This window comes from Ursus maritimus, unplaced genomic scaffold (assembly GCF_017311325.1).
Source record: "Ursus maritimus isolate PB19 unplaced genomic scaffold, ASM1731132v1 scaffold_6, whole genome shotgun sequence".
In the NCBI taxonomy this organism is placed as follows: Eukaryota; Metazoa; Chordata; class Mammalia; order Carnivora; family Ursidae; genus Ursus; species Ursus maritimus.
In genome coordinates this window covers 22708005-22734859 of record NW_024426774.1, presented here as the reverse complement: position 1 = coordinate 22734859, position 26855 = coordinate 22708005, and the positions used below count along the sequence as shown (strand labels likewise).

Below are 26855 nucleotides of genomic sequence, written 5' to 3'. Positions count from 1 at the left end.
GGTTAGTTGGCCATAGTAGGATTAAAATTTCTAGTCATGGCATCCAGACTGCACAAGGAAGCCAAGTGAGGTCAGAAAAAACATTAACAGATTTGTTAAATTATCCTGGGAGTCCTCATTGATGATAAGTATTTTTGCTACTCTGGATTTGGGAAATGGGAAAGGTCTAAGGGAAGAGGTTATGGTTATAGACCAGGCTTATCTGACTCAGGCTCTCAGAAGTAGAACAGCACCTGGGCATCCCAGTGCCAGTTGTGACCTTGTTAGTGAAGAGGTCATGCGCAAGAAAGTGGAAAGTTCATGGTACATGACCTCTTTGATCAAATTGTGAGGAAACCTTGAGCTGACTGGGAGATAAAAGGAATGGTGATTTACAGAAAAGTATGTCTTCAAACAATGAGATTCAAAGAAAAAGGGGCACCATAGCAGATGAAAACTCTAGTTTTCCAGAGGACACATTTTACCTTCTATTCCACAATAGCCATTCTTTTAATTACAGGATCTGAACGGGAATATTTGGGGCGATTATATCCTTTAATTATCGTAAGTTTTAAGTGTTGTTTACAGATTGTTTCTATCAAACACAAAGACCAGAGACCTGGTTTATAGTATATAATGGACTTTGGGCATGACTACCCTTAAACTCTTTTAGAAATATTAGCTACGGTCCCTTTCATATGTCTAGGGAACAATGCCATAGGAACCTTTAATGAAGACACAATGAAAACATATGACTGTCGCTTCCTTTTGTCAACATGGATAGCCTCATTCTGAAAGAAGCATATGGAAGTACCTCAGTATGAGATTTTTATCTCGCCTTTGCCTACCAGTGCCCAGGTATCAAGTCAGAGTCTCCAGTTAGCTAACACATGGTATGGTATCATTCAAATAAGATTATTAGAGTCTGGGGAGGGGGGAATAAAAATCTATGATACCTAAGGCATTAAAGAAACGGAGTCATAAAATCACTTGTGCAAGGTCACAAAGTGAATTGGGGCCACAGACAAGAATCTTTGGATCCCCTTTAGGAAGTTCATTTACTATCCCAGAGATCTTAATATCACCTCAGACACAGAACCCTGTGAAATTTAGGATCGACCTGCATAAAATTCCAAAATTGTCCATCGTTGCCCCTGCCGAGCTCCTTGAACCTTCATGACTGAGCAAGATCAGGCAGCCATCAGCTTTCCTCACTGGGCACACGCTGGCTGAGTCTCCAGCATGCCTGAGAATTCCAGAAAGGGGACCTGAGGCTTCCTTTTAACATTAACACCCGTCCTCCGGCTCTTCTCTCCCTTGCAGCTCCGAATGTCCTGGCTCATCCGTGGAGTCTTGCGGGGAAATGTCTCCTTGGTGCTAGTGGAGAACAAAACTGGGAAGGAACAAGGCAGAATGGTCTGGCATGTTGCCACCAATGAAGGCTTGAGCCTGTGGCAGTGGACGGTGCTGCCTCTTGTCGATGTGGCTGACAGGTGAGCCTCCACCCATTCCTGTCACTCTCTTTTCCTCTATCAGCTAACATGCAGAAAGGGGTCATGTCGTCCCTCCCCCCATCCCTTCTACCCAAGATGCACATCCAGATGAGCACATACATGTCATACAGGCAAATCTGTGCACGTACATACACACGTGCACACCCTGGCTGCAGACACACATGGAGCACTGAGTTTCTCCAGGGCATTTCCAGGCCAGTGAGCCCTCATCTCTTGCATCTCAGCCTGGCCTGATTGGCTGCTTCCAGTATCTGTAGCAGGAAGAAATAAAACTGAACAACTCATATTAGTGCCAAATAATAATCAGGCTTTATATGTATATCACATTTTCTCTTAATGCATTTTGCCTTGTTTTCCCATTTGCCATTTTATTTATCCCTTATTAACAAAAAAGATCTGTGACATAGGTAATACGGACCTGATCATGTTCCCCATTCCTGCCCTTTTACAAGATTCTCATCAAGAACCAAAGAGTTACAGCACCAGCAAGCTGGCCTCCGAGTGAGGACTGGTGCTCAGGTCAGTCCAAGTCCAGGGCTTGGTGGAGTCAGGTCCCAGAGGCAGGTAGATGAGGGAGATGACAAATTCTTCCGTAAATGGAAGAGTGCTTCTACCAGAGGCCCTGGTTCCTGAATTCTGTCCCTAGTGGCTTTATGACCTTGAACCTCCCTGGGTCTCAATTTCCTCATCTTTAAACTGAGAGGGTTAGACTAAAAGATCATTGACTCCATGTGGCTCTGAAACGGAGCCGTAACCACTGAGATCAGCTGCCACTTGTCTCTCCAGGATGGCACCAGTCTGCCACCTGCAGTCAGCCTGGGCCAAGCAGTGCCTGGCCCAGCACAGCAGCTCACGTGACTCCCTGCGGCAGTATACTGAGTCGTCCATGGTTGGTGCACCGATCTGTTCCAGACCAAAGAAGGCAGAGGGCAGAGGGTAGGAGTTATTTCTATAAAGGGGGCAGATGAATGGGTCTGGAGGGGGAAAGCCACCTTTAATAGGCTAAATGTCAAACCCAGCAATCCAGAACAGCCTCTGCATTTAGACTTTTAAAACCCACTCAAATTACCATCCTGGTGGATCCACCTTTGAAAAATGAGGACAGAGGGCTTAAGGCAAGGCAAGGGTGATGCCAGTTGGCTTGCAGCTTTGTAAGTATAAAGTTGGGTCTCAAATTCTTCACCCAAACTTCACAGAGTCTGCTATTTCCAAGAGCTCATAACTTGAGCCGTGCTGTCATGGGAAGAAGCGATTGTCCTCACTCTGAGCACCAGCTTCCCACTCCTTCAGATGTGTGTAGGTTAAAGATCAAAGCCGGTGGACATCCTGAGGCGCAGTGCTGCCCCCAGGACAAATGGATTTAATTAAAGTGGAAGAAGGGGCAGTGTGGGCACTCCCTACCATAGACTGGTCTTTTGTCCTTCGGGATTGTGGGTGTTGTATGCAGTGGATGGAGAACAGTAGGATGATGCCAGAGCCCTCCCTCCTGGGAGATGCTAAATTAATTCAGATGAATCAAAGGGTTTTTTTCTCCTCAATCCAGCAAGTCCTCTCCCTTTCATAATCACTCCAGGGGATTTAGAGCAAGTAAGATGTTGACTCTGTTCACTCCCATCCGCTAGAGTTTCGTTTGAAGGAGACTTTGTTCTCAGCCTCCATCCTCCCTGTTAAAGGCTGTTTACCAGACTGACATTTCCAGTATTGATACTGAGACCAAACTGTCCAGTGGGAATTCAGACAAAGGCCTGCGTGGTTCGATGATGCTTTGTGACCTAATAAATGTGCAATTACAAAACACACGAATGCCCCCATTCACTGGGAGGCTGCCCGCCACTGACATGCTCTGATGTGGGAAGCTACTCCCCCCACCCAGAGCTAGAGATGGTATAGAAGGCATCAAGACCCAGAAGAAAATGGAACTGCAGGAGAAGGAGACACAGCAGTTTTCAGTTGCTAAAATCACCTACCAGTAGATGTGACTACCCCATAAAACTAAAAAAGCACTGTGGATGAAAGAGCATAGGCTTTAGTATCAGATAGTCCCAAGTTTAAAACGGTCTCAGCCACTCACTGGTGGTGTGACCCCAACCAATCACTGAACCTCTCTGGGCCTTGGTGCCCACATCTGTAAAGTAAGTATAGTAACAATACAACTTCACAGGATTGTTACGAGACTAAATAAAACAACTGTTAAAAGCATCTATATATAGTAAGTATCAATGAATTTTATTTCCCGCATCCTCTGTCCTCATCCCTCAGTTAGGTAGTCTCAGATAACTTATTGAAAAAAGAGCACAAGTCACAACCACTGATCTTCCAAGTTGAGCCATGTTCTATAAAACAGACATAATAAAATTTACCTCTGAGGCTTAGGGAAGTAAAGTGCTTGGTAAACTGCCTGGCCCACAGCAGGCGCTCAGTCAGTGATAACACTAACAATAACTAGAATATGATAATAATAATATCTCCCCACCTAATGCCTCAGAAGAGGCTGGGATGGCCAATTTAGCAATAACAACCAGTCATGCAACCCTAAGATAGGGGTGAATGTTCTTCTGAATTTGCTGTCATCAGTGCTGCGTAGACTTCTTTTTTTTAATATTTTTTTATTATATTATGTTAGTCACCATACAGTACATCCCTGCTTTCTGATGTAAAGTTCGATGATTCATTAGTTTTGTATAACACCCAGTGCACCATGTAATATGTGCCTTCCCTACCACCCATCACCAGCCTATCCCATTCCCCCACCCTCCTCCCCTCTGAAGCCCTCAGTTTGTGTGTAGACTTCTTATAAGGGGAAGTCACTGATGAGGAGGAGCAAGAAACACATTCTTCCTTTTCCTCCCAAGGAGAGTGAGCTATAGCTGCCAGATTGCCAGAAAATGAAAGTAGGTGGTGGGAGAGATAGAGGAAGGAAATGTATAAGGGAAAGAGAAGGAAAATGGATAAAAGACAAAGGCTGACTCTCTTTCTCCCCACCCTGAGGTAGGCATTAGCACTTTGTACCCCCTGCTTCCTTAGGCAGGTCCTGGCTTCAGCTATTCAGCACCCACGTCCTGGACAGCTCCTCAACCATGGACCTTGAAGGAGCAGGAACTTTATTACCAATGCTGTCCCAAATCTCCTCCACTCCTAGGTTCCCCAACATTACATTGCATTGCATACATTACAAAGCTTTTTGAAGCAACCTTATTAGGGTTTACAGGTTAGCTCTAAGCTGCTCCTGGGTTCTAAACTCTTCTTTCAATTCAGTTGTGCCTTACTAGATTCTTACAGACTTATGCACCTTCCATTCTCTCCACCTGAAATGTTCTTCCTCTACCTTCCTTCTCCCTAACTACCACTCTTCCTTCACTTTTTGAAGACTTCTAGACTAAATAGTGTACCTACAGTATTTTCTCATGGTTCCTGAAATATCCCTATAATAACTTATCACTCTTTACTATCTTTTTTTTAATACCTGAATATACACACTAACAAGACAGAGATCAAATCTGTCTTATATATCACTATTCCTTGAGCATCTAGAACCATGCCTAACACATCATATGTCCAGTAAATATGTCTTTACAGAATGATGTGTTGAGAGAAATTGCATATATTTCCAAATTCCAGCTGAGTTAACTGAGAATTTCACTTTTTGGAATCCATCTAACATTCTTCCTGTGTTCAATCCAACGAAACAGATAAAATCACATTACAATAAATATTGCTACAAAGTGTTCTGTATATCAAAGCAACACCTATGTCCCATCAGATGAATCCAAGCAGCAATTGTTACTCTTACGACAAGGAATTTTCTTTAGGGACTTGCCTGGTACCTGTGCTTTCTTTATCTCTGGTCACTGTTCTGTCGGAATCACTTTATAAGAAAGACGTTGATCTTAATTGTGCGCCCTAATCCTTGTGAGTAGAGAGAGCTAGAGCTGAACACTTGAGAGCAAAAAACTATATTCACATTGGTGCCATCACATAGTAGTCTTTGTGTGAAGGCTCAGAGAATATGCCATCAGTATATAAAGGTTGATGATAGGGAGACATTGATCCATGGAGTGGTATTTCTTCTGTCCATTTACAAACAGGCAAAGGGATAGAAATAATGCCACAGTCTGTCATCATTATGAAGTGATATTGACCAACTAGGATATCAAACCATACTATAAAGAGTAACAAGAAAAATCTCCGCAAGTAGTGCCCTGATGTTTTGAGCAGTGGCAGCATCCCTCAAATACAGATATGTGCTTTCAAAGTAATTTTGAAGGACAGCACCAATTCGAAGATTGGCTTGATGTGTGCTTACTTTACGTCCACCTCATATAACTAGTTTTCTTCATTTCCTCCCCATTCAACTGCCATTCTTTCTGTTGGAATTAATTCTGCCTTTTCTCAAAATGGAAGAAAGGCATGTTCTCGCCCCTTAATCTGTCAGTCTCTCATAGGGGCATAGTTTTCCTCTTTATAATCATATATCCTAGTAAATTAAACACAACATTCTGACACCATCTTAAGCTTTGACATGCTTACAGAGCAGAAGCAGGTGCTAAGTTTGACTCATTACAAGATGGATTTGGAAACACCATGGATCAAACCTTGTCCCACAAATCACTGCAATCATACAGCCAGATAGAAAGTACATAACTTAACGTGCATGTGGAGGCTCTCTTCCCCAGCATTATCATTATAAAGGCTTTTAGCTGTACCCTATATACATAGTCTAACAAGAAAAAATGTTCCCTCTGAAGATATTTAGATTTCTGTTCCTTTTGTATCCTTTGTCCTAAATGACAAGTAGTGTGTTTGATAAATGCATCTTTCAAATGGGATCCGTTAAACTGAGAGTTATGTCTTCATGTACTTAGGCCAACCTCCACAGAGCCAAGATTTTTCTCATATCCCATTCCTGTTTCTCATCCACAGAACCTCCACTTTAGACGGGGTGCTATCAGTAACAATACTCTCCCTTTGTGTAGCATCTTTCTGTGATGAAAAAGGCATTTTCATTACTTATTCTTACCTGAGCAGAGAAGTAGTAACTTCAGGGAGAAGAAATCCAGAAATTTCCAATGAACCTCCATTTGCAGGTCTAGACACACTCCTAAAAAGCTGTGTTTAATTCAGATTTTTGTAAATTGAATCACAGCTTCGTCCTAGAGCCATGAGCAGAGTTATAAATGATAATGATTGGAGCTAGCTTTCATTGAGTATTTACTTCATGCCCGTCACTGTCACAAATACTTAACATGCGTTATCTCATTCCATCTTTATAGTAGCCCTTGGGGTAGATACTATAATTAATCCCCCTTTTTATAAGAGGCATAGGAGGTCTAAAGAGGTTAAATAATTTTCCCTTAACCCTTAGGCTAGTCTACTTCGTATGTATATGCCTGAGGAAATGAAGACACAGTGCTTGGCATGTAGTAGCAAACTTGGTAAGTGATAGCCATCATTATGAACGAAATATTTTGGTTTGGGATTTTTTAGGCCACACCTCTTATTCATTTTTAGTTAGTTTATTGTCTTTCCTTTGTATCTTCCACCACGGAAACCCATCGTCTGCTCCCCCAGCCCCAGCTCCTGCTGAAGACCACTCCCCACCAAGCCTTTGCCTACTCCCCTTCCCTCACACCTCCAGCCTGGGCAACACCACCAGCACAGGGAGAGTCTCTCCTTGCTCTCCTGGGACACAATGGTCCCTTCCCCAAGTGCCTTTTCAAGTCACCACTCCAGCATGTGTTTGACTATCTCCACTTCAGAACTAGAGCATAAGTCCCAATAGCCGTTTTCATTGGCAAATGTATTCATGTACCATGTCTAACAAAAGCATAAAAATAAAATACATTTAGTTATACATTTAACAAATTGCCCTCGAGTAGAGAATAAAGTTCACTTACATAAGGACCAACACAGAAAATCTAGGTCATACCATGGCTACATGGTCCCCAGGAGAAGCCAGCAGAGGGTCAGGCCCTGCCTGGATGCTTCACCTTCTGCCCTTGCCTTCCCTTCTGCAAAAGTTTCCATTTGTAGCTGTTTTGTCTCCACCAGTCCCAGGAAGGAGAGGTGCCAATGGAAGGAGTGGACGTCACCCCTGCAAGCCCCACAAACCAGTGTCTGCTGCCCCTCTACTGGGCAGGCTGTGTCAGCTGCCACAGCAGCTCCTGCAACTCCTTATACTCAGCCCCATATTCCTTGCACCCGTGATAGCCATGCACCTGCCTCCCAGAGTGCTTTACCCCCTCACAACTCCAGGTGCCTACTCTGTCCCACACTTTGGGGTAGCTGGGGCAGATGTCATCCCCATTTTCAGGTGAGAAGATGGAGGCACAGAAGGGTTAAATCAAAGTACAGGTAGTTAAGCACTGGGGCTCTTCCTCGGAGCCCCTTCCATCTCCTTTCAGTCCACCAGAGAATACCTGTGAATGCTCTGGTGTAAATGGTACTAACCTCCAGAGTCATCCAGATGTTATGTATGTATCCAGCCAACACTTACTGCCCTACTTGGTACCAGGTGACAGGCTTACCTGGACAAGCAATGTATTTCAGCCCCCTAGGGATGTCATCTAAGGGGGAGCCTGGTAGGAAATCAAGACCTTTGCATCACAGGGCAGTCAAGGCCAAGGAAGAGGGAAGCACAGACAGAGAGAACAGCATGAGACTCAATAAAGCCACAGCTGTTGGGGCTCCTCGCTTGCCCAATGGGCTCCTCTCTGGTAGCCGGTTTGGGGTTCTTTCTCTGCCAGATATGCCCACACTAACAGAAGCAGGGAGCAATGACTCTCCCCCTGGGTAGTCTGCATTTGTTGATTCATTCACTATCAACAGATGCACATCAGGGACTCACTCGGAAGTGGCCCCACAGGCTTCAAAGTCAGAGGTGGGGGCAAAGGGAAGGGGAAGATCTCAAGGTTCTCTTTCCCAGGTGGCATCTACCCATCCCGAGTGAGTCTGACTGCCCTGAGTCCATGTACGCAGGCAAAACTCAGCACTTCCAGGGCCCTCTTCCCAGTGGGTAACGAAGAAAAGGTGTTCTCTGCCCCTAGCCAGCTGTGGCAGTACAAGTGTCCCTTCCCAAAGCTACAGGGGCTGGGGATCACTGCATGCTTATTAACATCAGCCTGACTCAGTCCTCTGAACTGGGAGAAAATGGTAGGCTCCAGGGCAATTTTAGGCCAAACAGGGTGAATAGCACTGACTAAACCCAGCAAGTGCAAGGCCCTTCATGGACAACTTGACTTTGCTCTCCTTACCTTCCCCCAGAAAGATGAGGGAACTAACATCCCAGAGCACTAGACCACACTCCTTAAATCCACTGCCTTACTCAGGCGTGTCCCTAGTCCTGGAGAGGTGTAGAGTGTGCGCTGGAGGATGGCTGTAGCTGTAAAGAGTATGTCAGAGTCCTGCAGCCAGCCAAGGCTAACTTTACCCATCATCCTACCCCCAGGAGGGAGTTAGCCATCAACCCAACCACATCACGTACATGGAGAACACCTAAGTAACTAGGTTTGTGCTACATGATATGTTAGTTGGGTAGCACTACCCAAAGTAACATTAAACCTCCTATTCTCAGGGATGTACAAAAAGAAATGTATTTCTTGCCCATGTGGAATCCAAAATGAGTGTGCTAGTTGGAGAGTGGCCTTCCATCTGGTCATCCAGGGGCCCAGCCTCCTTCTCCCTGCAGCTCAATCCTTTTCTCCAGTTTAGGAATCCTTTGTGTTAAGACAGCCAATGGAGAAAGAGCATGGGGGGCAGCTCACATAGGAAGATTTTTGTGAGTCATCGCTTCAGCTCACGTTCCATTGGCTAGAACTCAGTCACACGGCTGTGCTTGCCTGCAAGGGATGCTGAGGAATGTAGCCTAGCTGTGTGTCCAGAAGAAGGGGAAATGGGTTTGATGCGGAGAAAAAGAAAAGATATGTTGTGTCATGGAATTAGCCAAGGAATATAGCCCCTATCTCTGGGTGTCTATCAAAGTGTCACTTGAGAATACCAATTCCTTATTTAGCTACTCTGAGCATTGATCAGTCTTTCCCTNNNNCCTTCATAATTCAAGGCTGAAATCAATTCTAGGATCTATTCTAAATCATGAATGTTTCATTCCCAAAATTGTATGATGTAGCAAAACCTTACTTTCTTGCAGAAATCACCCCAGAATTTCCCTCACTGATTTTTTCCTTTCTAAAATCAAAACATAAATTAAACAAAAAGTATTTTTGAGAAGGCTTAAAACTAGCAGAATACCATACGACAGTGGTTGAAAAACTTAGCTAACCATGTTTTTTCAAATTCTTTTTTTTTTTTTAAAGATTTTATTTATTTATTTGACAGAGATAGAGACAGCCAGCGAGAGAGGGAACACAAGCAGGGGGAGTGGGAGAGGAAGAAGCAGGCTCATAGCAGAAGAGCCTGATGTGGGGCTCGATCCCAGGTCGCCGGGATCACGCCCTGAGCCGAAGGCAGACGCCCAACCGCTATGCCACCCAGGCGCTCCTCAAATTCTTTTTTTTTTTTTTAATAATGCAGAGCCCTGGGCTCCAGACACAGAGATTCTGACTCAGGAAGTCACATATGAGGCCAAGGATACATATATATTTTTTTTAAGTTTCATAAGTGATTTTGATGTTTGGCCACATTTGGAAGTCACCAGCATAAAATGTCAGATTCGAATGTCTTGTGGGCAAGACAGGGAATTGAGTGACTAGGGAAGGATCCTTGTCACATTGTCAGCAAACGTATAGTAAGCCCCCATCAAGCACAGAGGATGGAAAGGGGTGTGTGACCCAGCTTCTTGCCAGGCTGCTGGGGGTGGAGAGAGACACAGAGCATACACACTGACAGGCAAACAGCAATACATGTGGGATTGTGCAGAGTCCCAACAGCACGGCCAGTGTTCAAATGGTATGGTGACCTCCCTGTCATGGAGAATGTGGATTATTATAGGACAGACCTTGAGAAAAATTTAGATCTTCCAGAAGTGGGACAGGGCCAAGAGCATTCCAAAGAAGGCCTTCAGGATGAATGGAGGCTTATAGTCAGAAAAGTTTTATGTGGATCCCAGAATAGGCAACTAGGTCATGTCAGAGAATCCCGAGCAATATCCTTGGGAGAAAGTGAGCAGGGATACGGGGCCACATATTTTGGACTCTGCACTGTGGAGGATGGGAAACCAGAATAAGGAGGCTGTTGAAAGCTCTGTGAGGGACTAAATGTGAAATGCTCTGAGCCTCGAAATAGAGCTCAGAAAGGGGGAAGAGGGGCTGGAGGAAAAGAGGCCTCTTCTGCCACCTTCCAAATGGCACCAGGGGCCCAGGACAGCCTTGGGCCAGCCCTCCCAGAAGAGGGGGAGAGACGTGGCTGGTGGCTGGTGGCTCAGCAGTGCAATGTGCAGCCGGGCATAGCTGTGTACAAATCAAACATTCATAACTCTGAAAGGATCTGGCTCTGTGTCTTTCTCAGAAAATATCCCAGATCACTGGAGCAAGGAGTAGATTAGCAATTCTGAGCTTTAAATCCTATTTCTAACACTGATTTACTGTGACGTTGGGGACAAGTTGTTGCTTTTGATTGCTAAGTTTCCACAATCACGAGTGCAAAGCAGTGAGACAGATCCTGCCTGTGAGCCTGGCTTGAAGAAGTAGTCGCTCAAAATGGCAATAAGTGAACCCCTTTAGAATAAGAGGGTGTTCAGATCTGCTCAAGATTTCCTTGGTAATATCCACAGTTCAATTTACAAGTCAACAGATGCACATGTTTTTCATAACTCTTAGTGCCTCTGAAAATGTAGACCTAAGTTCTCAGCCCTTCTCTCCCCAAGCACAAGGTAGAATTTAGGGGAAAGCTGGACTGCTGATATTTGAAACAAAACAGAATCCAATTCTATACAGGCTGTTCTCTAGTATCTCATCGGTGGTCACCACTTCCACCCTCACTCTGTGCAGGTAATGCATAGTCTTTATCTCACCTGAGTCCCATACCTGGGTTTCCGGTTCCCTGATCGGCAGCCTTCCTACACCTTCAATATACACCCCCAACACTTGGCTCTTATGGATTCTTCTGTCCATAGCCCTACCGTTTTCCTAGACGTTCAATTCTTTAAAGTCTTTCTTGACTTCTCCCTCTCACTGCCCAGATTCAGTGTTTTCCCAGGTTGTACAATCTAGCTCTATGGGGGCAGAAATAAAAAGGTGATAGAAATCTCCTAGTCACTGTATAATATGAATCACAAGGCTTCTGAATTCCTCAAGGTCAAGGTCGATGTCTTGTGCGTCTCTATACCCCCAGCTGCAGACACAGTGCTTGAACTTGGAGTAGGAGCTCAAATAATCTTTGCTCAAAGGCAGACGGGGAGATATGGAACTTCTAACACTGCTGAAGCAGCACAGATTTCTAATAAAAATATAAAACAGGAACAATGAGCTAGACTCTCCCATGCTAAAGAAAAGCTTCCACTATAAAAAAAAAAAAATACCCACATTACATGGATGATTTTTTTTTTAAACCAAGATGGTGCCTAACAAATTTCAGTGACTTGCTCGGGGTCCTACCAAGTATGTAGCCCAGTCCTCATTGCACTCTACCTTTTGAAACTCAGCCCTCACCAAGCAGACAAAACTGCTAATTCACCCTCATAAAGATATTTCTGTTAGGAGACAAGGGAACCAGCAACCACCCTTTTCCTGGGTCTTCTCACCGTGGAGAGGGCCTCTGTCTCTGACACCATCTCAGCTCTCAAAGCCATAATCCCACACAGCAGCAAAGAGTACAGGAAGAGGCCAGTGTTGCTAATGTCTCTGTGTCCTGAGAAAGGTGCAGTGGACATCCCAGTCTCTTGAGAAGAATGGATGCAGGGGCCATCTAGCTCTGGACAGCCTTCCAGAGGCCCGGACTTGTTCCAAGGGATCCCTGGGGCAAGTGCATGACCTCTCCTCCCTCTGGGCACTCGACAGCTTTGAGCCTGTTGGCCAGGTGTATTTGTACACAGGCACATCCCCTGCCAGGCCAGGCCTCGTAGAAGCAAGATCTGACCTTCACCTTTCCCCTCAAACCTAGGGCCCAGGGAGAGTGCCATATGCTTGATGCAGAATGAGAAAAATAAAAGAGCAAAGTGGGAACTTGCCAGAGAAGGGCTTCTTCCCGCCCTGCAGTCTGGCGGAACAGCCTCGTGGCAGGCCTTGCCGATTGGTGGCATGCCAGGGCAAATGTGGGAACCAGAACCATGAGTCACACACAGCCAGTGCCTGGAAGCTGGGGACTGAGATTGTTGAAGAGTGAGAGTGATTCTCTGTGCTTGCTCAGCTTGGCTGAAAACTCATTTTCTCCCCTATTCCTCCCCAAAGGACTCCTTCACAGAAGCCAAGTCATTGTGAAAGATTTCTATGGCCCTTGGCAACCTGGGAATCACTCTGTAGTGACTCCCCCTCACTACTATGGGGGTCATGATGCCCAGAGGGGAAACCAAGTCAGAGGATGGTAAATTCCTTCTGAGAGTTGGGGCTGAGCAGGAAGAGAGGGTCTGGCCTTTATTGTCTAGCCCCACTTCACTGTCGCAGAGCCAGACTTCTAGAGTCAGGTAGGCCGCACATGTCCAGCCCTGGCCCTGGTGATCTGAGCCAGGCTGATCCCGGGAACCCAAAGCTGGCCATCGGCCGGGCCAGGCCGCTCCTCTTCGACTGGTAACTGAAGTCAATTATGCAGATAATAGGATGGATGCGGCGGGGCTTTTTCATCACATACATTATTCTAATAGAAATGCATACCGCGACCCGAGCTTTGTGACAGTCCATTTTAGAAGACTTTTGCCGAGCAAATCAAGTGCACAGTGAGAAATTGGAGAAAGCATTTTTCCTCAGCAGTATCTGCCAGCTCTATCCTAAGCAGCCAGAGCCCAGACAAGCCCCAGCTGCGAAAAGGGATGCAGAACACTCCCCCCCTTCCGAGCCCACTAAATGGTCCAGAGGAATCTGAGATGTGGTGCCCATCCGTTAAATGAATGCCTTTTACCCAGGCCGGCCATTCTTTCTCACTCTCTCTCTAAAGCATTGCTATTCCCTCAGTCCACATTCAGACACACACCTTTTTGTCAGCTACTTAAAATCATTAAGTGAACTTAATTAGGTTTGTCAATCCCTAAGGCTGCCAGGGTGGCAAATAAGGCATTCTATTCACTGTCCATTAACAGTCTGTTGCCTGAACGAGCCTGCGCGTTTTCGGAGCCGTGCACGGGCAGCATGAGCATTTCCTACACAGAGATCTGCCCAGTGAGTCTGGGAGACACCCAATTTCAAGGCTGTCCGCTCTCAACCTGGCCCGCTGCCCCAGTGGCCACCTCCCCAAATCCCCTGGGCCAATTTTCAACAAGCCTCTCTGTAAAGCTGAGCAAGAACAGAGTCAAGGGGTACATTCTTTGTGCGAAGACAGGCTCCAACCAAGATCTCAAGCCAAGTCTGTTTTATCAACAAGTTCCAAACCCCACCAGCTGGAAAAAAGAGAAAAAGCAACAATAATCCGTGCAATCAAAAGTGTCTTATTTGGAAAAAACTGAAAGAGCTGAGCAGGTGTGAACTATTGAGGGGCAGGGAGTGAAATCAATTGCTAAAGGCTAGAAAAAGCTCAGCTGCCATGTTCTTAAATAGCACAGATGAGTGAGGGAGCTGGAGGAGCCCCAAAGAGTTCACTCTTCCCTTCTCCTTGACCAGGCTGCCCACGGAGAGGGTGGGCTAGGTTCTTCTGAGAGGGGGGCTCTCATGGGGGCTCAGCTTTCTTTCTCCACACAGAGTTAAGGCTTTGGGATAACAAGCAGTGGAGTAACTAAATGTTTGTTAGAACCACCTGACCTTCGTAATCCTGGCAGTGATGTGGCATGGGCCTCGCCTTTCCTTAGACCCAGAGAAGTCCAACTGATAACATGCTAGAACTATCCCGCAAGCCCCGAGCTGTCCACCTGGTGCACACTAGAACTTTCTCTCAGTCTCAGAGCACTCCATCTGGTACATGCTAGAACTTTCCCTCAATCCTAGAGCCGTCTAACTGGTACATGCTAGAACTTTCTCTCTGTCTCAGAGCACTCCACCTGGTACATGCTAGAACTTTCCCTCAATCCTAGAGCAGTCTAAACGTGCATGCTAGAACTTTCTCTCAGTCTCAGAGCACTCCACCTGGTACATGCTAGAACTCAAGACCCGAGGCCGCAGCTGACCCTGGAGAGTGAGTTGGTATCTATGCTTTTGGGGGAGTGCGACAGGAAAGACAGGTTGCACCAGAAAGACTGAGAGCCTTGAGGAAGTCTCACCCATCTTCAGCTGGGAGGGGGGAAGCAGAGTCCGGAGCAATCTCTTCTTCCTCTGAGGTTCAGCTGAAGACACTCAACCAGGTACCATCCAAAGCAGAGAATCCTGAATCTCCTGAATCTGGGGGGCCCTGATGGCCACCTGGCTCTCAGCTAGTGCCCCAAAAGAACAGAAATTCCCAGATGGGTCCTGCTGTCCCCTCCCTGCCCCAGCACCTGCCATCCCCTGACCCCATTCCCAGAATGCCTCTGCTTCACCCCTGCCACCCCCACACCCCAGGATGACCCACCTTCGTCCCCGCCCTCCCTGCAGCCTCTGGAGTCTGGAGCATTTGGGGCAGGGTCTGCAGGGTGGCCTTGTGGGTGGACAGAGGCCATGTTACATGTTTACTTCTGGTTCGACATCTGATTGAGTCTTCCCTGATTGTTGGGCGTGTTCCTGACTCCAACTATGTGCAATTCGCAGTGTCAATCAAACTCTTTTAAACAGCAGCTGCCACTGCTGTTGCCTTGCAGAGCACTTTAGAAACTCTTCTATTTAGAGACCATTCCAGCCCCAGCCTGCATCATGCCTTCCATGCTAAGAGGCCCAGTGGCGGGTTGAGAACCTTGCAGCCCTAATCTCTCAGTAATGAAGAAGGAGGGCAGAGAGAAGGGAGGAAGAGCAGAGAGGGGAGCGGAGCCATGCGGTCTCCCTGGAAAGGGCCCAGTTAGGGCAAAACAGGGGTTTTGTCCCTCTCCCCCCTGCTCAGCGGGCACACACATGTCATTCACTTGCTCTGGCACCCCAGGCTCCCTGGAAGGACTCCCGGGTCGCTCAGCACCAGGCCTGGCCCCTCAGCCTGTAGATGACGGGTGAGAAGGTGGGACCCAGAGCAGAGAAATCGGAAAGGTGAGCCATGGGGCCTGACCCACTGCTCCTCCCCCAGGGATGGGATTCTTTCTAGTCTCCAGCCCCAAGTGGCTCTGTGCACCTGTCTTCGTGCTGCCTGCAAGCAGCATCTCTCTCACCCTGGCAACCGCTATAAACAGAACAAGACGACAGTGTTAGGGCCCCTGTTTGCCGCCCTGAGAATTCCAGGCCTGGCTGTGTCCCAGCTGACACAGGCTTGAGCTGGGAGCTCATCCGCAGACCGCGTCCCCCGGGGAGATCGAAGGAAACCGGGACCTTGCCACAGCTCATAGAGAAACCTGATGCTGTGCGTTGATACACACGTGCCACTCACCATCTCTGCGTCCTTCTGCACCCCTCACACGCCCACCACAGGGGCCCGGCCCTGCGCTGAGCCATCCCTCACTCCAGTGCCTCCACTGCAGATGCCCTCCCCCCTCACCGTTCCCCAGCCCCACATCCATATCTCTGAGTCCTCGCCTTCCTTCAAAACCAACTTAAATGCTGCTTGTCTGTGAAGAAACCTCAGTGGGGTTTACTGTTAATACTTACAGCCTGCCCTGTGTTGGTTACAAACACTCCCAGGGATCAGAGTCAAATTATTTAATATTTTACAATGGGTCAGGCACTGCACAGAGCAACCCCGATGGACACTGACAGTGGATAAGACGCCAGACGAGACCCCTGTGCTGTGCAGGGGGTTAACCTTTCAGTTGCTGAATAATGGGGAAGACTAGGGGTATGAGGGGAGGGGCCAGGCTGCCTGAGGCAACAAGCAGGGGACACTTGGAGGACAGTAGCTCTTTATCGGTTGGTACAGAAATATTTTAATAACGACTTCGGCTCCACCAGGGAGCACCCGCTGAATATCAAGCCTACCCATTTCTACTGACCCTCCACACCCAAAAAGTGAAAGAGGTCTCCTCGGAGTTTCAGCAGTCCTGAAATCGAGCCCTGAACTCCAGAATGGATTAACCTATGGAACAGTCCCTCAGAAAGGGAAATGCTTCTGTGCTGGAGACATAGGGGGTGCTGTGGACTGCTCCCCTCTCACAACTTCTCCGCGATTAGGGAAGGCTGACCCAAAGGACAGCTGTGAGCCAGGCATCGGCACACGTCCGCCAGATGCTGAGTCCTGACAGGTGACCAACCCACGCTGCTCCTTACACACGCTCCTCTTCACACACCTACAGGTTCTGGCTGCAGATTGTTGCGTGGTGGGGCCCAGGATCCAGAGCCACCGTGGCTTTTGACAATATCTCCATCAGCCTGGACTGCTACCTCACCAGTGAGTTCACCCTGTCCCTGGCACTTGCCCCCAACCCGGACAACCCCGGGCCTCGCTATCCCTCCCACCTTCCCCGGGGCACACTCCTCTCTCTCCCTTAAACCGAGCCTCGCTTAACTCAGCCCATGGGGTCTTCTCTGTTCCAGTCAGCGGAGAGGACAAGATGCCACAGAATACAGCCCCCAAATCAAGAAATCTATTTGAGAGAAACCCAAACAAGGAGCCAAAAGTCTGGGAAAACACAAGAGAGACCCCCATCTTTGACCCCACAGGTAAGGGTTCAAGTTACAAATTTGAGCAAAGTCATTTTTGTCGTCGTCGTTGCAAAAGGCAGAAGCAAGATGCGGGCTATGACGGCAGTGGGGGTCTGTGTTTAAAGAACGGGCTAGTCAACCTTTAAAAGGACCGTCACCTGTACCCTGGCCATGGGGCTCTACGAGGAGGTTGTTTGGGTCTCTTACTGCCTGGCTGAATGGAGAGTCTGGAAGTTGAGCAAAGGAGCAACTCTCCTCTGTGTCTGGGGAATACCCAGACACCAACATGGGAGAACCAAACTGATCTCCTTTCCTCAAACTCGGTCCGTTGAAACCATTCCCCATTTACTGAACAAAGCAAACCTTACATCAGATTTCTTCTCCTCGTAAAGAGGGTTAGGCCCTGAATTACCTAGCCGTCACAGGTAAAGGCCCCCAAGCTTCAGGTTCAACACATTTCCCCAAAGCTTGGCTCCCTTCCAAAGCTGTCTGATCCAGCATCTTCTGGGCTGAAAGACTTCTCATAGGGACTCTTGCTGCTTCAAACACAGGCCTCTTCAGCCTCTGGCCCTAAGCCCTGGTGTGACTTCTCAGCTCTTCTTTGTACCAGGAGGAAATCTCTTAGAATCAGTCTCCAAAGCCAGAGTGATGTTCCTTGGCAGTTATTAGACCTGTGAGCCTGGCCCTAGAGAAGCTGGGGCCTGACACCAGCAGGTCAAGGGGTTCCCCCAGGTGGGCTGGGTGCCTGGGTGTGGGAGTGAAGTAGGTAACCTGGAGAAGCAGGTGTACAACATGTCCACCCACACTCTTTTTCCTATAAAAGGTTACTTTATTAAAATAACAACAGATAAATGATAAATGTCTAATTTCTACTTACAATGTGAAATCCTCGTTTAGTACATAGTACGAAGAAAAAAACAAGTGGAGACTTACAGCTTCACGCTAAATTCATTGACTCAACTTATTGCGTAAATATCGGCTTTGCTTTGTCTTCGAGGAAAGAAACCCCTTCCTTTCTCTGCCTGAAAAGCTGCCCCAGGTGTAGCTCTCTCTGTCCCCAGTTCCTGCCTGATCTAACCCAGCGGCCAGACCAGGGGAAAGAGTTCATTGCTGTTCCCCTCACCTCTCCCCTCTCCTCCCTTCACCTTTAATTAAAACCTCAAAACACCTTTTCATTCGTCCACCTGCAAGGGGACCTGCCACCTCTCTCCGTTTCCCTGCTCTGCCTCATCGTTCATGAAAATGGCTAAGGTGAGGGAGGAGGCCTTCTGTTCGTTCGCCGCCCCTCCCCGCCCTCCCACCCCAGTGCCGGACCTCCAGGACTCCCCGGGCCCTGGTCACTGACTGCCTCCCTGCGATGGATTCAGGACACGTTGGGCAATCCTCATGGCAAGCCCTGGCCCCGCCTCACCACCAGCACTGATTACATAGCAGGGGCTCTGGAAACACTTACGGATTGATGGGGTGGCAGGGGGTTGGCGCCAGTGGCCCTTGAGCCTTGAGCTCAGTTCTCGGATGTTGGCAGCCAGCACTTAGGAGAAGCCATCCACCCCGCCTGACTCCCCGGTTTATTGCCATCTAACTCCCACTGTCCCTAAAAGGCTCAGCGATGAGGGTCTGCCCAGTGGCCACTCGGACTAATGAAATCACGCGGCGGCTGGAGAGCGGCGATGCTCCCCCACCGCCTCCAAATAAAATCCGAAGCGAGGGGCTGCCTGAGAGGCTGGAGCTTCCTCTGCTGCCCAAGTCAGCCTGAGAGCAGGAGGCAGGTGGCTGGGGGTCAGCATTCTGTCTCCAGACCCCCTTCTGGAACAACCCCACCTCCAAGGGATGAGGACGCTGAGGCAAATACAGCCCCAAGCACCCTTAGTAGATTCCTTGGAAAGGCTTTAGAACACTGAATACATAGGCAGTGCTTTCCCAGAGACCCGCTCTTGCCCCCCGGGGAGCTAGAGGAGGGGGAGAAACTGAGGCAGGCTCCCAGCCCCTGCTGACAGATGTCCCAGCCCCACCATGCTGCCCACCCCCCACAGGACAAAGCCCATCACACCACCTGAGATGCCACTTGGCCAGGGAGAACAGGCCACCTTGGGTCTATGCCGAGACCCTCCCTCACCTGGCTTTCACCTAAACCTACGCACACTTCTTGCACACGTCCTCTGTGGCCAGTTATGTGCTCAGAGATGCTGAGCTGAGCAAGACCCAGGTCAGGCGGTCAAAGAACTCCAGTCTGCAGTTGGATGGGGAGGGGCGGCCTGCAAATTAGCAGGTCATGGCTGGCAAGGTGAAGCTGAGCCCAGCTCAGAGCTTCTGCCTGCCAGGGCCTCTAGAGAAGAAGAAAGTGCTGCGATGGGAGGGGAAGGGAAGAAGCGATCAAGGAGCATGCCTTCCTGACCCTGGGCTGGGGTGTTTCAGACACCAACCCAACCAAACCTCACTCTGGCCAAGGAGAGTTGCTGGCATTACCACTGTGGGATGAGAAGATGGTCTAGAGGGATGCGTCGCCCGCTGGTAGGGAATGGAGCCAGGATGTGACCCTGAAGTCTACGTTCTTTCAGCCAACTAAGCCACGCCAGGTAGCCAAGTCCAAAGATAAACACGACACATGGGAAAGAGCAGGAGAGCATCTCGGAGAAAAGGCCCTGCACAGCCAGTAAATACATCAGCTCCCGGCCTTCCAGCAAAGGATGGGGGAGACGAAATCACAAGATTCCTTCCCAAAGTTCAGTGCTGTCAGCTTCCGCTGGGCTGGAACGAGGGCGGCTGGTGGCATTTCAGTTCTCCTCCTGACAGGTGTTAGAGCAGCCCCTAAAAACACAAAGGTTACACGGGGGCTCTTGAAAACAGTCTCCCTAAACACTCTGCACGTCCCCTAAGTCAGCCCCACAATGAAGCCCTGGCCTCCAGGTCTGGGGCTTCCCTCACCCCGAAGCCCACGGGGCAGAGCTGAGCCACTGGAACATCGAGGCAGGGAAAAGCCTGTCCAGGTGCTTCACGAAGCGTTCTCGGAACCCTGAGTCACTTTAGCTAATCAGATGAAGAAACTGAGAGAGAAAATGGGGCGAGTATTAAGTCTGGGAAAATTACATCTGTCAGCTTTGCACGTACAATTACGCTAACCAAATGCTTGGGATAATGCAATCACAGGGCTGCAGAGTTTCTCTCTCTCTCTCTCTCTCTCCCTCTCTCTCTCTCTTTCTCTCCCTGCAGTAATGAATGTGCAAGCAGGCTCTGCCTCCCCCACGAAGCCCAGATAAGGACAGGCAGGACCCCCAAGGCCCACGACCCTGCCTCAGCTTCCTTACCCCTGTCTCCTTCTCCTGTGCGCTCACGTGTTGTGTGGGGAGAGCAGGAGGGAATCAGCTTCAGTAAACTTACGTAAGACCGAGCCCAAACCTTGGGCCCAACCCACGAGTATCAGTAACTCACAGAGCCCTGGCATCAAACCACACCCTCGCCTCTGAGTTGGTTAGCGACTGTTGGTTTACTGTTTTCTGAGTACCCATCTCTTGCCGAAGGGTGGGGGGACAATTAAAACTGTGTAGGATCACGAAAAGAGCCCTGGACCAGGACTCAGCAGCTCTCTGCCCAGCCTTGGCAGGCCTGCACGAGCAGGCTGTGGTCCTGGGGTGGGTCCTGCCTGCTCGGCCTTCGCTCTCCTCATCTAGCAGCTGGGGCATGTCAGCAAACCTGCAAGTAGCAGAGCTCAGAGGAGAGGCACTAATGTCAACACAGGCAAAGGCAAGAAAGCGGCTTCTTTCAATAGTCCAGGTTTCAAGGAGACAGTCTCCAGGTCCCTCCTCATCACCAGCCCCGTAGTTTTAAGGGCTGAAGGGATAGGGTGTCAGGGAGCCAGAGCTTCCCTGGCCCATCTCTCTAATTAACCCGTGGCACTGCTAATGTGCCCAGCAGAAAGGGTGACAGACTGTCCATTTCCACACATGCTCCTATGACTCAAGAACAGATGCCAATTTCAATGAGAAAGTTTTATGTGTTTCATATAAATTGATTGAGTCTATTTCTGCTAAATGCATTATCCATTCACCACAGAACAACTATTAGAGTTAATAGAATTTGTAGCTAGAGCCATTATGATCCAAGCATGGCCTTCTGGGGATGACGGCATTATGGCAAGGCAGGCTTGCCAGGGCCCGGCCCCCTTGCTCAGAGCCTGTCTTCTCGTTTCCACAGAGCCTTTTGCACTCAGGCGCTGCAGGCCCGCCAAGCTCACTTCAGCCGCATACCCAAAGAGTGAGGAGTCACCTAGTTCCCGAACAAATGGATGTATTCTAATCCAATCCCAAACAGATCACAGCATCCTGTCACCTGTTGGCACCACAGACAGCTACCTGGAGGGAGCTGGGGGGACCTAGGGTCCCTGCTTTTGCCTTAGCTCTTTACTGTGCATCTGTCGGGGAGGCAGGAGGCCCCCAGGTGCGGGGAGGACAGGAAACAAGGGTAGAAGCACCAGAAAGCCCCCCTCACCCTGGCGGTGAGGGGGTTGGGGGACTCCTGTTGGCCTCTTGGCTTCATTCCATCATTAACAGCCTTCCCCAGAGATGCCCAGTGACAGAATCTGGGACTTCCCAAGTGCAGCAGGGACCCAGATCCACCCAGGGTTTTCTTCCCCTACACCATCTGCCTCCGGTCACCTTGCTAGGGGAGGGAGGACCCAGAAGGGCTGCTCGTTCACAACGAAGATTCCTGGTCTCCACGGACCCGTGGGATCTGTCTGTCCAGGAAGAGGAGGTCACACTCTGCATTTGTAACAAACTCTGCAGGAAAGCCTGATTTGAAATAAAGTTTCGCAGCCCCAAAGGGCAGGCTGCTGTCTTTAAAGTAGATGAGGAGGAGCCTAGGCCTGGGGAAGGTGAGGGGCTGGCTCAGAGTCACATGGCATACTTTTAGGTTTTTCTCTCTCAGACAGCACAGCATTTTGTCATCTCCTCTTTACACACCTAAAACCACCCGTCACCCGGCAGCTGTCCCGGGCTCTTCTGCGTGCGTCATCTCTTGTACAACCCGCCTTTTACAGATGAGGAAACAGGCCCACGGGGTGTAAGTAACTTGCCTTAAGTTACACGACTTGTATAAAAAGCTGAAACACCTGGTCTTTGTAAAAATCATATAGAAAAGTTAAGTTTTCTAAGCCAGGTAGCATTTGGAAGGGCAAGTTGTGATAAATCTTAAAGGAATCCTACTGTTGACTAGTCTTCTAGAGGAATCTCTTCTCTGAGAAAAAAAAACCCTGTGTCTAAAGTTTTTGCTTCGAGCACATCTGCACCTTCACTGATACGCCAAATGGCACGCTAGGCACACGTGTGCCCACACACGTGGGGAAGCCGATAACTGCAGCCAACGGCACCCCTCTGTGCACCCCAGTCCCCACTGGTGCACATGGACCACACTTTCGTTAGCACCCATTCAACAGGGGGAAGCCGTTCCTTACGACTTGGGCAGCCGTGGGCCGTAGACAGAATCCTGGGGACTTGTTTGGGTGGCTGGCCATTTTCCTGCTCATCTGGCCTGCTTTTTTTTTTTTAATAATATTTTTTTATTATATTATGTTAGTCACCATACAGTACATCCCTAGTTTTTGATGTAAAGTTCCATGATTCAACCAAGTATCGTGGATTATCACCTGTTTATAGCAAGGGAACTCATGAAGCACCAGCCTTAACAAGGCTTGTGGGCCCCCAGTCCCCGTGTCAGGTTCCATGGCCGCCCAATTACCATGTCACTCTTCATTGGAGAGCGGCTCCCTTCCCTGGGAGCTAACCAGGCCGGGCTCGGGGAAGAGAGGCGGCATGGAACAAATTCGTGATGCGGGATCCCCGTGTCTGACGTTCAAGAGTCTTCCACTGCAAGAGGCTTTGTGTGTTGGAGACCCCATCAGCATCCCCAAGACATGGCCTGTATGGTTGCCGAGGGAGAAAAGCCCTTCCGCAGGGATCTGGTGACGGTGCAGGGCAGACGGGAAGGCTCAGTAGGAGGATTGCTCTCCACCCACCCCCGACAGAGCCCCCACCAGCAACAGCTTCCGGAGCCAACAGCCCACCATTGCAGGCGCCCCTTGGATCTGTACCCGGTTACTAAACATGTTCAGCTTCTTTCCTTTGGTCCTTACAGCCCCCCCGCCCCGGCTCCTTGAGGGTAGACGTCACTATCAGAAAGCATCGCTTTGTGTGTGTGTGTGTGTGTGTGTGTTTGTTACTGAAATAGAGTTGGCACACGACGTTATGTTAGTTTCAGGCGTACAACACAGTGATTCAGCAAGTCCGTACGTTATGCTGTGCTCACCACCAGTGTCGCTGCCATCTGGCACCACACAACACTATTGTGATAGCATTGACTAGACTCCCTATGCTGTACCTCTCATGCCCACCACTTGCTCGTTCCATGACCGGACGCCGCTTCACCCACTCTGAGCCTGGCATACTTTTCAAGAGCACAGGCCACCTGTGTTGAAGCTTCTTCCTGCTCCTTTTTGTGCCTTTATTTCCCCACATCAAAAAAAAATTGTGCTTTTCTCTTCAGTGCTTCTATTTCGTAGGCTTGGTAAGAGGATTAGGTGAGTGCATGCCTGTCCCGGGCTGAAGGAGGAGTAGGACCCGAAGTGAGCTGTATGAGTCTCGCTGTGTTCCTCATTTCAGAAGTGAGGAGCCCGCATCAGGAAGGTTGCATGACTTGTCCCCCCCAGTCAAGTGCAGGCTCAAGTTGGCTCACTCCAGAGTCTTCCCAGTCTAACCCCATGCCCACGGGGAGCAGTCCCAGATACCACCCAGCTGCTGGCGAGGGAGGAGGTCTTGCTGCATCCAGATGGACTGGTTTTCTCATTCCAACTTAGGAGATTCAGCTCAGCATTCAACAGAAAACATCACTGCTTTCTAGTCACTGTGTTTTTAGAATTCCCTGAATACCAATCCTTAAAAAAAAAAAAAATCATGTAGGGGTGAGTTCAATTCAACAAGCTTAACAAGCATGTGCCAAGCCCCGTGCTGGCTGCCCCAGGGCTGGCATCTAGGAAGGAGCCCGTGTACCACCCAGAGCTGGATCTGTAAGCCTGAGGTGCAAGCATGGCTATGTCCGCACAGGGGAGATCCTGGCTCCCTTTCCAATTTCTAATTCTGATCGCATCTGGAATTCGGACGGGTCCCCCCTCCCCCACTCCATGGCTCTGACTTCACCCTGCTCTGGGTGGTGAGGAGGTCTTCATCCAAGATTGGTGCATTACAAATACTACTGAACTGATCGTCATTTTTGAAATGGCCCTTTGAGAAAGGAAAGAATCTATGCTGTTACTTCAGAATCTCCCAACCCTGGGCTCCACTGGAGAGAGAGCACATCATCGTCCAGCTCTGATGGACTCAAATACACCTCACAAAGCCCTAGTCTAATGCTACGTGCTGGTCGGAATCATGGCAGAGCTACAGACAAAATGCCTTAACGCCAGGCCATGACTCCTGTTAGAAGAGAGGATTCACTGCCTTTCGCTCTCCTGGACGGCCTAAGAAAACATGTTCCTTTTACCCATTCATTTCAGTGGAAGGCTGCATAAGTGGGAGACGACAAATGATCCAGGAACTCTGGTCTCAGCATGGCTTGATTAAGGTCATTTAGCTCCAAGACCAGCAGAACACAAAAAGCCCCTCCATCCGTGCAAATATGTTAAGCACTTGTTTGGGGGAAAGACCGCTTTTAAGTATCACCCTACTCCCAGACTTGCTGGTTCAGCCTGCAGAACAAACCTGCACCCTCTTGGAGCCTATTCAGTTTTCTGCTTGTGGCAGCAAAGCTTCAGTGGTCCTGGACAGAGAGCTATTTTGTTTTGTTTTGTTTTAACTCCTCTGGGCCCAGAGCTGGACAAGAACTAAGAGGAGAAAGGCTGAAATACTAACTCTGGATCACATAAGGGGATCCTCCCAACTTGCTCCTCCACTCACAAGAGGAAAGGGGACAAAAGGTGGGATCACCCTCGCCATCACTGTGTCAAGGAGGAGAGAGGACACCCGGGAGAATGCAGCCTAGCCAGGGCCCTCCACACTGGATGCTTACACAGAAGATGAGGGAGCCAGGGAAGGTGCTGGCAGGGGGGTTTAGAGTGGCTAGATAATGATCAATTGGTTTATAACAAATTACCATAAATGCACAACACACTTGTTATATTAGTTTCTGTGGGTCAGGGCACGAAGCACAGTTCAGCTGGGTTTTCTCCTTCATTGTTTCTCATACGGTTGCAGTCAAGGTGTTATCAATGGCTGGGTCTCATCTGACAGCTCAACCAGGGAAGGTGTCACTCCCAAGTTCACATGATTGTTGGCAGTTCTTGAGCAGCCTAGGAAGAGAGGAGGAGGAGGGAGAGGGTAAAAGAGGGAGAGAGAGAGAGTCTGCAAGCAAGATGGAAGTTACAATCTTTTGTAATGTAGTCAGGAAAATGACATCCCATCCCCTTTACCATATTGTATTGTTTAGAAGCAATGCACAGGTCTCACCCATGCTCAAAGGGAGGAGACTAAGCAAGGTGTGACTACCAGGACTCAGAGATCATTGGGGACCACCTTAGAACCTAGCTGCAGTGGGCTTTTGTGTGCCAGAGATCACCCGATTGCCAGGAAGCTTTGAGAACTCATTGTGGAGGCTGATGGGCAGTATTCCTGGAAGGATCTCAAGCTTATCAGACACTTAAATATTCACAAAACACCTACTGAGTGCCAGTCCACAGCAAGATGATAAATGAGTTAGTCAAGAATTCTGGAGACTAAGGTTCTAGCTTTGTGATTTGAATAGAATCAAACATTCTGGGCCCCAGTCTTTTCCTTTGTGTGTAAAGCAGGGATAAGAATTACCTGTCACACTTCTTTCTCAGAGCAGGCTACTGTACTGAGCAAATGAGCTCATTTCTAGCAGGCTTTGAAGAGTACAAAAGAATATACTAACATAAAATGTTCTTGTGATATTGTTATTAACATTATTATTAAAATATATAATGGAAAAGATTGGGCCACTCATCCCTCCATATGTTGCCCTCTATAAATTTTCAGTGTATTTATAATCCTCCTCCTCCCCAAACTATGAGCCGTGTACGTTTGTTTATACATAAGTGTGTGTTATAAGTATATTTTTCCTTGAAATTTTTGCAAAAGTTTCAAGCAAATCCCAGCTCTGCACTCTTAAAGCTAAAAAGAGAGGAGGGGTAGTATTTTGCATTTTGGGTCCTCTGGTACAATCAGTTCTCTCCCAACACAGTTTATCTTCAGTTTGCAAATGAAACCTTCAAAACTCCTTTTGGGGGAAATACATGACTTATGTGGGGCCATAGAGGATTGCCCCAAAAAGACCCATTTACTGATACAAATTGAAAGAGGGATTTTAGTCTTTTAAGGCTTGTCAAAATCTCAGTCATATGAGAACTCCAGAACTTTCTCCAGGAACAGTTTTTTAATCAAATCCCAAGAGATTGGATCTGAGAGGCCTGACTGGGTTTTTATAGTGAATATTGAGAGTATTTTCCTAATAATGTGAGCACATTGTACACATTTAATTATTCTTTTTAAGTGACTGACATATTGATCCTACTCCAGGATTAATGTTAATAAGTGAGGAAAATAAGGCATGGTTTGGGCTTGTCCATCAACCTAAC

At 48.4% G+C, this 26855-nt stretch overlaps 1 protein-coding gene across 1 annotated transcript in view; it reads left to right on the top strand.

Moving 5' to 3' along the window:
- The window catches only part of ALK (ALK receptor tyrosine kinase), a 674923-nt gene that overhangs the window by 579698 nt on the left and 68370 nt on the right, over positions 1-26855 (top strand). Inside the window, exons 9-11 of the mRNA XM_008700561.2 lie at positions 1303-1472; positions 16867-16961; positions 17108-17233. Coding sequence (XP_008698783.2) covers positions 1303-1472; positions 16867-16961; positions 17108-17233 — 391 coding nt within the window. The remainder of the gene's footprint in view (positions 1-1302; positions 1473-16866; positions 16962-17107; positions 17234-26855) is intronic.